Raw genomic sequence first — 10,894 nt, 5'->3', positions numbered from 1 at the left:
TTACCCAATGACCCAATAGCTAGATCAGAGGAGAAGAAAGGAATGGGAGCACTTGTCAGCATCATAAACATTGTCCTCCTCTAGAACCCCGCGAATGGGGAGAAGCCCCAGACCTTCAAGGAAGCCACCTGGAGAGGCAGGGACAGGATTTGAGCCCAATATTGGGCAGACCGAGAAGATGATAAATATGCCAACAAACGCGTCACTAACAGCATACGGCCATCGCTTGTAGAAAGCACGGGATCGCGTCCGCTCTCCCTCAGTTAAGCTACAAGGCGCTAGATCAGTACTACGCTGGGTGACCACGTGGGAATTCCTAGTGCTGTATGTATTTTTGTTTTATTTTTGGTTTCTTTTGCTAGACAGAGAGTTCCTAGTGGTGCTGCTCTGCCGCTCTTTTTGTATCATGTATCACATCACCAGCAGGGCATCGTCTAAACCCAATCCCAATAACACCAACATCATTGCCTGTTAAGGTCTATCTTCCTCTAGGGGCGGGTTATAGCTCCAGATTCCTCAACGCTGCCCCGCCTCTTTGCTTTGTTTGCCTCGAGCTGAGAACCCCTTTAAAGGCAAAGGAAGGTAAGCCTAGTACCTAAAGCCCGAGTGGCTGTTTCCTGCAGCGCAGGGCGAAGCTCCGGATAACTTATCGCAGCATCTGACTATAGCCCGCCGCTCCGTATAGCCCAATGGTAATGGCGAAAGGAAGCCTCACGTCACTGTTTACCCGTTTCCCTTAGTGTCGATAGCAAGCTGGTGCCATCATGTGACGAGGCTAGGTTAACACAAGTCTATTTGTCGGGGCATTGGCTTTGGCTTGTGGCATGTTGTGCTTGTACTATTTGTCTCTCATGCCTAAACGCACACAATAACAGGTGCAATTAGACACAGAGAGGAGGAGCAGGCAGCACAGACATACTTGTACACACAGACATAAACAGACAACACGGCATATAGCATCGTCTCCCCCGCAGCTACCCGTTTAGTCGATCACACCAGAGGACAAAGGCTGCATTGTTCCGTGGGTCTTTCTGCCAAGAGGCCACTCTAGAAATACCCCTCCTTCTCTATGCTTTGTCTTTTCTGTATCACATAAATTGCTCCTCTCTGTTTGTCTCCTTCTCCTTCTCCTTCTATTCCCTTGGTCTTTTCCTTCGTCATTCGTCCGTTGCCGGCCGGGAAATTGGTGTAGCTGACTACCAGGTGCTGGCTTTGTGTGGCCGTTCTTTGCTTCTTTTCTTCAGTCGTAGTTCTTTTCCCTTCTTTCTTTCTAGCATTTTCTTTCACTCCGTGGCCGTGTCGTATCTTCGGGCTTTTATTTCCGGCCTTGTACGACATCAGGCCCTCACCTCATTATTTCATTTAGGATCATTGGGCTCCCTGTAACTAGCCGTGGGGCTTAAAGGGGGAGAAGGAGCGGGAGAGATATTACGGTCGACGAAGACACTATGGGTGGACACCACGGAAGAATGGGCCGTCGGTCATGCCTCTATGGACTGACCGCCGGTTTACTGCATAGGATTTAGCCATGCTAGAGAATGGCTAAAGGGAAAACTGGAAAGGAAGATTAGGGAAACCAGGCTACGCATAGAGTCTTAATGCAAAACCTCGCCTAGCAACGGCTCAAGTTCCATCGCAGAGGCCGTATAATCAAGACCTCACATGCCGGACTAGCCTATCAGTACCTACATCTACGTCCGTGTCCATGGCGAAATTGCACCCCAACGGCGACAGCGCAAACGGCAGCTAAGAGAGCGCCAGGCCGCCGTTACTTGTCCTTTTCGAAATCAACTGCATACTTTCCACCGCCAAATGGCCTAGTCTGTTGTGTTGCTAGTTGCACACACCACACGAGTCGTGCTACGTATGGCAAACCCGGCTTTCGAAAGGACAGCGCGTATGGTGTACAGCGTGTAGTGTGCATAGAGCGTAGGGTGTGGGGGGGAAAGCACTCTCTCTATCTGGCTCTGGCTGGTTGGTTAGCGGCCCTTTTGCAGGGTAAGGCGGCATCTAGCTGCAGCCGGTCAGAGTTGATGATGAGTGATGAGTACACCATGCATACCGGTTTAGCACTTCGAAGTATTAGATTGGGCAGCCGGCAGTGCGTATGTGCAGAATGCATAGATATAAGATGCACTTGTGGACGGGCTAGTTTGTGTGAGTTATACAGTGAATGCAAAAGCCTGTAGCACTACAGCCCGTGGAGTGCAAATGCATGCGGGTCTCTGTAGTCCTATGACCCACATCTCTTTTGTTCTAGTCTCTCGCTGTCTTTGTCCGTGGCCATTGCCCATGGCCGTGTTGTGCTTGGTCTCTGTACTATGCTGTCTTGTGTCCTTGAATCCTTGTATCCTCTGAGTCTTGTAGTCTTGCGTCCTTGTGTCTTGGTGCATTTGCGCCCTTATGTCCTTGTGTTCTTGTGTCCTTGTGTTTGCACTCCAAACCCAAGCACGTTGCCGCTGTCAACCACCTGGCATCTGTTTCCTCTGTTTCCCGAGGCCGATAGGCTCGTAAGTTTCTTGCTTGCTCAATCTATTTGCGGAGGTAACGCCACACTACAGCCCACAAGGCCCTTTGGCAAAGCCCACGCAAAAAAGCCTGGCCAAGTTTCTCATTTTAAGGCGGGAAGAGGAAAGGCGAAGAGACAGGTTAGGGGGAAAGGAGGACAGCCACGCTTTTTGCTACAATACCAACAGGCCTAGTACGTTGGGCTTCTACACTATACTTTCTACTGCCGTACTGACGTTGTCGCATGTGCGCTTACTCCAAGTCTGCCCATCTGATCCGCAAGCTATTGTTTTTCTCCCTCGTCTCCTAGCATTGTCGCCCCGGCCGGAAAGGCAAGCAGGCGGATAAGTGGCTTGTGGTCCAAAGTCTCCCCCCACTCTAATCCTCTCTGGCTCATCGACGTAACGCTTGAAGGCTGTCTATGCGCCCGCTTCGTTGAGTCTGTACTTACACCCTGGACACAGGCCCACGGCATGGTTCCATCTTATGGAAAGCATGCTTTCTTATGGAATACCCACTTGCTTGCTTGCCTGATTTCTAGCAGACAGACAATGACTATTTCGCTGCTTTTTGCTCTTTAGGCCGTTTTCATTTCTTGCCATCGGTGAGCAAACAGCGCTCTAGTGGCGGCTATTTGCGTCAAGAGATGAGGCCAGAAGGATACACACGGGCATATCATACAATAAAAGCATTACGAGCACAAACACAAGCACAAACACCACTCCTGTTCTTTTATCTATTGTCTTCCCTTCTCTTGTTCGCCCAGGGTTGACTTTGGGTCTGTGTAACTGAAAAAAAAAAAAACAAGAGCAACGTCTTTTTGTTTACTGCGTGTATTACCACCATACTCTATCCAATGAGGGTCTTCATAGTCTTACAAGATAGGAGAAGGGGACAGACAAAGAGGAGAGCAAACAGAGAAAAGCGACAGAAACCAAGGGATAGAAAGCCAAGGACACACACGCACTAAAAAAGCGGATGAAGACATACAGCCAGCGCTCTTCTATTGCCTATATCCCCCTACTTACCATGCCGCCTAGCGCCCGGAGTCAGTCCTGTGTGCTCCTTATCCTAACCCAGGAACTAACATCCTGGTGACATGCGGACTAGACGGGGGAAGATGGAGAAAGGCATGAATTTTGCTACCTGATCCTCTGCTTTCTTTTTTCCCTGCAGCGGGGATAAGTAGGCAAACGCATAGAAGTGGACACGGTCCGCCAATCCATGTACGAGCAGACAGGCATGTAATGCATACTTACATGTGATGTTTTTTATTGCAATGGTGCGTCTCTCTTGTGTCAGTCACAGTAATCAAAAGCCTATAAGCCTTTGTCCATACGCATGTACTTACTTGCCTACGTAGCATGGCGAGCCGCCTTCCCATTGACCACTCGCTCTCCGCTTACACCCGTCCATAACCCCCTCCTCCTCCTTCTTGTCTAACTTGTGATCTGACGAATCATCTGCAGGGGAACATCAAAACATTTGCCCTTTGACGCCATAATCTCTAGCCTCTTACGCTTTCCCTTCGGAAGCTACTATTCAAAACATATGAGCTGAGATTTCGAGCTGCAGCTACGTAGCAGTATGGTCAAGCAGCCGGTGATAGATGTGTAGGTAGGGGGAGAGGGGGAAGTGTGGAGGAAGAGGGCAGGCAGGCAGGAATAAGAACATGGGGGTCATGGGGCTGCCACTAGTCTCTTCTCTGTTTGGCCCTCCTCCGTTTGGTTTTTCGTTTCCCTCTGATCATTATTAACGCATCCTTTTACTTGCTATTTAGATAGCATAGTAAGCGAAGAACGAAAGCAAATAGGGCATGAGAGGGTTTGTCGTCGGCTCAAAAACGCCAAACGAGTCCGGCGTAACGCAACAAAAAGCCACACGTCGTGCAACACACGCCGGTTGAGCTTCTTTTGCTTTCTGTTGGCAGGTATAGTCTAGACTCTTCTTTCCAGCTTATTAGTATAGAAAAAAGGAAAGAGAACAAAAAGCCCACATGCAACGAAGCCCCTAGGGGGTACTACAAGAAAAAGCAGATATTCAAGTTGTTATTTGCATCAACTTTGTTGGGCAATTACTTTGTTTGTATGCAGCAGGTTCGGACTCGGTGCAAGGGATTTTTGGTTCTTTCCTTTTTTTTTTTTTTGCTATCTTGTAAACGCCCAATTCAACGCAGTAATCAAGCCCCAAACTCCGCTCTTTCGTCAGCTTCAAAGGCTTTGAGAGGAGAAGGGAAGGGTCAAGTCGAAAAGAAAATATACAGAAAAAAAAAAAAAAAAAAAAAAAGAGAACTTCAACTCGAAATTATTGCGCAAACGAGCAAAGTTGACAACGGAAATAGGAGGGGAGGGGGATAAGATGCGAGGAAAAATAAAAAATCAATCAACAAAATGCCGAAGAGAGAAAGTATAAAAGGGATAGTCAGCCCAGCCCACATGTAGCAATTGCCTTCAACAGAAAAACGAACTTCAGATGAAGTTCTTTTTTTTTCAGAGCCAGTAATTACGGCAAGTGGAGAACAAAAAAGCCGGCTGAAGGGAGTCTGGAAAGGGCGTTAATTGAGACCCTAACAATACAGTAGACCCTAATGATTGCTCTTCTTTCGAAGGAACAAAGCTCCTACAGTATCCCTGGACGTCTTTTTCTTTAGCACCTTTCCTTACCCACGTGTATGTGTATTCTTCCTTCATTCTCCTTCTTCCTTCCCCTCGTCCTCCTTGTACTTGACCCGAGCCCATGAACTCATCTCGTCTTCCAAGTTCCAAAAGCTTGGGAGCAGGAAGGGAAGGGAAGTTCTACGCAGGCTGGCTCTAGGGGGCCTCGCGACTCCTGAAGTTTGAGTGCAACGCTCGCATTGAAAAGGGCTCAGCCTAGGTTTCCCGCCCATGGGCTGGTGTAGATTAATGCCTTGCAATGAATGCATCTATGTATAGTCGAAACAAAACGCTCTTGGGGGGGGGGGGGGGGCCCAGAGCGGGTTTAGTGTTTCATTAGAGCCTAGACTGAGCGCCGCCTTACCTTGCTTTGCCTTGTCCTGGCCCCCAGGCCTTACTAAATCCTCACAATTGCATTGTTGAAGCGCAAGAGAAAGACGTAAATCCTTCAGATAGCTTGAGGCAAAATAAAAAGAGGAACAAAGAAGTGGAAATAAGTGACTGATATGGAAGGAGAAGAACAAGAGAAAGAAGATCCCCTGTGGACAACAACATCCCTGTTGCTTTTTTGTTTTGGAAGCTTCATGGTAGTATATGTGCTGCCTACAGCGGTCATTTTCATTGGTGTCCCGTGCGGTAGACATGGAAAGCCCGAGAGGCTTTCCCCGTCCGATGATCTTGGGACACAAATAGACTTGACAACTTGGAACTTTGGTGTCCTGAGCTGTGCTGGTCTGGGATACACTGGAAAGGGGGGAGGCCACCAGGCTATGCGTTGTTCCAGCCATTCGGGATATGTCATAGCTGGCAACAAGGCTAGGAGGAGGAGCACAAACGTAAAACTTGCCGAGAGCGCGAGAAGAAGTGGAAGATGAAGAGAGCTGGGGGGGGAGAGAGAGAGCGAGAAGGGGGGGGGGGGGGGGGCATGAAAACGAAAAGAATGGATAGGCAGTGGATGGTAAAACGCAGAAAAATGATATAGCAAGCGAGACAAACAGAAGGTCAGACAACAAAGCAGCAGCAGCTCCTGGACAAATGAGCCACAGCAGGGCTTAACGGATCTGGATTGGGTTGGATTGACAACGTAATGTAGGTATTGCAGTGCATGTATGAATATGCATATTCACGTGGGTGTGTTTGCCTGTGTTGCATGGAAGTAAATTTCTATGCCGTAGATATCATGCGTGCTAGTATAACTACTGCGTCTCTGCTTGTGCAGTCATAGATATGGTCATCAGGTATCAAGTGAGAGTATGGGGAGGGGGGGGGGGGGGGGGGGGGGGGGGGAGGAAGAGAAAGAGAAGGAGAAGGGGAAGAGGAAAGGACGGAAGAAGGGGACAAGAGGGGGTGGCAAGAAGCCAGCAAGCAACCCTCACCCTCCAAGGTAAATCCGTAAATGTATATTTGTATATGGCAGAGGAAACAAACAAGACTCCGGCATCCCGCTGTTGGAATCCGATTGTGAATCGTTGGCTTTTTTTTCCCTTGGACTTTGGGTCTGGCCCACCGATTAAATCCTTTGTTTTTGCTGTTTAGGCCTTGGGCTTGTTTATTCAGACTGCATGTTGGCCTTGTAGTGTGTTTGTTTCCTGAGTCGTTTATAATTCATGTGTGTGTGTGCGTGTGTGTGCGTGTGTGTATGTGTGATTTTGCTTGCTTACGGCGCCTTCATTGGATAAGGGGATTCTCTAAACGTCCTGCCACAAATCGACGCTGATGCACGTTTTGGTGCCAGGCCAAAGCAGACCGTGCTGTAGAATATATCGTGCTATAATAGCCCCATTGCACTTATAGCTATTGAAGCGTTGCAGGCCAGGGTTGTTGTAACACCTGCAGGTGCTAGAATCTATAGACAGAGAGAGCAAAGACAGCCATGCTCGTAGGAGTCTTATAGCTTGGTATCAAGTTAGCAACGAGACGAGAAGGGGGCGTATGCCCATCTGTTACTGACCTGCCGTTTCTCTTGATTTTCTTTGTTTCTCCGCTTGTGCCTTCTTCCCCGGGCCTTGTTATGAAGAAAGAAGTTATCTTTGTTATCCTCTGTAACTTACACCCCCACCCCTCCCCCAAGACAAGAGAGCGAGGGAACGCCCCCCCCCCCCCCCTTCTCTAGCTAGTTGGCTTAGTTAGAGCCTGTACACACACCCCTCTCACCCCTCCATATTGAACGCATCTCATCTTGTCCTTCAACTTGTTCTCCCTTTTGTTTTCTCTCATGTTTTGCAGGTTGTTGGTTAGGATTCAGAAAAGATTATCGTCTCCTGTTATTTTGATGGTATTTTGTGCGCATATGCTGTTGTGCCGCGACAATGTAAAGGCAACAGAGGGAAAATATGCATCAAATTAAAATCAGTAAAAAAACGAAAAAAAAGAACTAAAAAAGAACAAAAAACTCCAATAAAACTCCAATAAAACCACACAGCTCGTCGGCCAGTGCAAGCTCGAGCTTGAGCTTGAGCTTGAGCCAACGGCCTACACAAAGCCCAAGCAGAAAATCAAAGCCAAAGCCTAGTGCTATAGAGAAAACAAAAAAGGAAAAAAAAAAAAACAAAAAAAAAAACCCAGTCCAAGGTTCTCCGTGTTTGTTTTGCAAGGAACAAAGACACAATGAGACGGGATTAAACCAAATAAAAAATAGAGAAAAAATAAAAAAAAAATAAGGGAACGAAGTGATGGGAGGGGAGAAAGTTCCCTTCCAATGCTTATATCTTTTATATATATATATCAAGCCCCCCATCGCCCTTCTCTTGTTTCCCTCTCCTTCCATGTGAATTAGACAGACTCAACTTACCTTCCTCTTTATTTCAAACACATCTCACGCCTCTTGCCCTTTCATTTGCCTTCTCCTCTTTTACTTCTCTTTGCAACTTTGCCATTTATCCATCCAGCTCTACTTGACCTACTCCCAGGATACCACACAGCACTGTACTCTCACCTCTTTTGATCTTCAGTCTCCAATATCAACCATGAGCACCACCAGCAGCAACGCCAGCAACAACGGCCAGTCATGGCAAGACCGCCTTGAGGGTATGTCTCATCAACAGTCCCAACATTATCCACATCGCCAAAGTCTCAAGCCTTTGCAGGCCCCCATACATCCCACTCACACACACACAGCCATTGTGCCTGGCCCATCCCATCTTACTAACACACGCACCCATGTTGTAGAGCTTTGCCAGACCACCAGTATCCCCTCACCCAGTTTCCAGATTGTGTCAGACCGTAGAGGTAAGTCCTAGCTCTTTTCTGTATGCACCACCTCCTCGCGAAGCTGGTAAACTAACATGCGCCCCCCAATTCCTAGGAGGTCGCACCGCCTGGTCTAGCCAAGTCGTCGTCAACGGCCAATCTATTGCCGCTCGCTTTTGGTATGACGGCAAGAATCTCAACAACGCCAAGGAGGACGCTGCCGAAGTTGCCCTGAACTACCTCTTGACTACGGGCCTAAGCTACCAGGCACCGCTGCATGCCCAAAAGAGCTGGTAGATCGAGCTGGTCGGCAAGGCTTTGCCAGAAATACCAGCTCCCAAGACAAGAAAGAGAGAGAGAGGGCATCGGACTCGGTCTTTAACCCTCGGCCGCCATCTGCCTGTGGCGGCAGGAGCTTGTTGTCTCGAGACAAGTCTTTTTCCTTTTCACTAGGCAATTACCCGGTCGCGGGGAAGTAGCTTCCCAGTCCCTTCCCTTTTGCCTACCGAGACTGCTCCTGCTGTTTTATTTTTCCCTCCTGTACAGGCTGGGTCATTCCGATTGGTGCTCGCGTTCTTGACTCGGTTTCGAATAGCCGCAGTTGCCTTTCTCGCCTTTATTCTCCGCTGTCAGTATCATCTGGATTTTTCGTCCGGACTCCCTTTTTCGACCTCATCTTTTTTTCTTGTTTTTTTTCTTCTCTTTTTTTTTTTTTTTTCCCTTCCCTATCTCGTCGCTCAAGTTGCTCCTTGCCTTGGCGGCCAGGCTTTTTTTTTTTTTGTCAGGGCTCTATCCAGCCAATCATGGCTTGGCCCTCGACATTCTTCGCTCTCACCGGGCCTTGGACCAAGCCAAGACGCTCTCTTTTATTCACAGCTTTTTTTTTTCATCGTCTTCTTTTTCCTCTACTTTGCTTTGACTTGGTCATAGCTGAGCTTGCAGCTTCCAGATTTTTTCTTGTTATTTTTTTCCTCGCATTTTATGGCTCGACGTTTGTTTCCTCTTTGCTCTTTTTGCCTCCGCCTCCACTCAGTTTCGTGACAACGACGACAACAACAACAACAACCAAACCAACAATAACTACCTCCGGCTCCCCTCTCCTTGCATAGCAGTGTATTCTCATGACCCTCATGACCAATGGATACCAATCTTGTTTACAGAACAAGGGCACCCAAAACTCCTAGAACTCGAAGCCCTTCCTCTTCCCCTCCCCCCCCCTCTAGAATTCACAGCTGAACCGGTGTTGATGGAGTTTGCTCATTTTATATTTTCTTTTTTTTCTGGCTAGTTTTTCTCGGTCTTTTCAGGTGCATTGTTTTTTTTCCTTTTTTTTGGTGGGATATTTGCCTGGGCATTTCCTGGGAATTGTTATATTTCTTTGCTTAGATAAATTTTATTGACTGTTTTTTTTTTGCTTTTTGGCCATAACTTCGACATGTGCTTGCTTTGTGAACCACGGCTCCTCTCCGCCATTAAATGTGAGAATTTAACATTCCCGACTGCCCCTTGTCCATCGTGCGATGTACGCGGCTTTGTCTCAGCAATACTTGACCAGTCCAGCTATTCGAGCATTGTGTTCAAGCATTCAACTCCGCTTATAGCCGTGTGTGTATATGGGTTTTACACATCATCCTCCCAACATGTCTTTGCTTGCTTTGATCCATTAGCCTGCATTTGCGCTGGCTTTTCTCTATTGCTTTTGCAGCCCTGATTTCCCCTCCTTGCATTTCGTGATTTGTCTGTTTCAAATCCTGAGCTTGCTATTCTTGACCTTGCCCTGAACCTCTGATCATGATGCCGTCGTGGCGTAGGCCTGCCTAGTAGAGACATACGCCACATTCAAAAGAACCTGCAGTCCGCCGTTGCGTAATTTTATGTCACATATCACATTGTAGGCTCCTGTTTTCTGGCATTTCGAATCTGACTGCTAAAGTGTCTACCACTGTAAGACATAGATAGGAACGTAGACATGCACATATCTACGAACTACCTGAATCTTACTTCGAAGCTACAAGACAAATGAGAAGTCTTTCGTACACACTCGTTCTGGGCACCCGTTGGTGAGGGGAACGAACACAATGGGCATCGCACTGTTCTCGCCCTAGCTGCATCTGCCCTCATCCTGGAGCCCGCCCTTTCTCGTTCCTGCTCGCACTCTCATACTGGCCCTCGTCGTTGCCACCCACCGTGCATGGCCTCATGGCACAGCCCGTGTTTTGCTGGCATGTGTCATTGCATCATTATATACAATACCTAGGTACATACGTATGTACGCGCTATTATTAACTGTCCTCTTACACCTCGTCACACTCATGCAACCTCGCACACATAATCCAAACACTAACAGGCCGGCTTTTGACACACTTTTCGAGAACTCTTCTAGTCTAGAATGGGGCGTTCCCACTATACCTGCCGTTGCAGGCATTTTGGCATGCATCTGCGAGTTTGTGTTGCTGCTACATATATTCTTCTCTGTATAGCACTTGTCGATAACAACGACAAGGCCAATGGCATGGGAAGAAGACTCGGCCAACATCCTGTTT

General features: G+C 47.9%; 1 protein-coding gene across 1 annotated transcript; it reads left to right on the top strand.

The window, feature by feature from the left end:
* Positions 1-8,128: 8,128 nt before the first annotated feature.
* Positions 8,129-8,648, top strand: HOO65_070258 (Double-stranded RNA binding motif; the record flags this gene model as incomplete). The annotated part of the gene is made up of 3 exons (XM_071005191.1): positions 8,129-8,189; positions 8,280-8,390; positions 8,467-8,648. The coding sequence occupies 3 exons, from the start codon at positions 8,129-8,131 to the stop codon at positions 8,646-8,648; spliced, it is 354 nt and encodes a 117-aa protein (XP_070856976.1).
* Between the last annotated feature and the right edge of the window lie 2,246 nt (positions 8,649-10,894).

The sequence above is a fragment of the Ceratocystis lukuohia genome (genome assembly GCF_044167205.1).
Source record: "Ceratocystis lukuohia strain C4212 chromosome Unknown Supercontig7_pilon, whole genome shotgun sequence".
NCBI lineage: Eukaryota > Fungi > Ascomycota > Sordariomycetes > Microascales > Ceratocystidaceae > Ceratocystis > Ceratocystis lukuohia.
The sequence above is the reverse complement of the archived record's forward strand: the minus strand, read 5'-3'. Positions and strand labels throughout refer to the sequence as shown.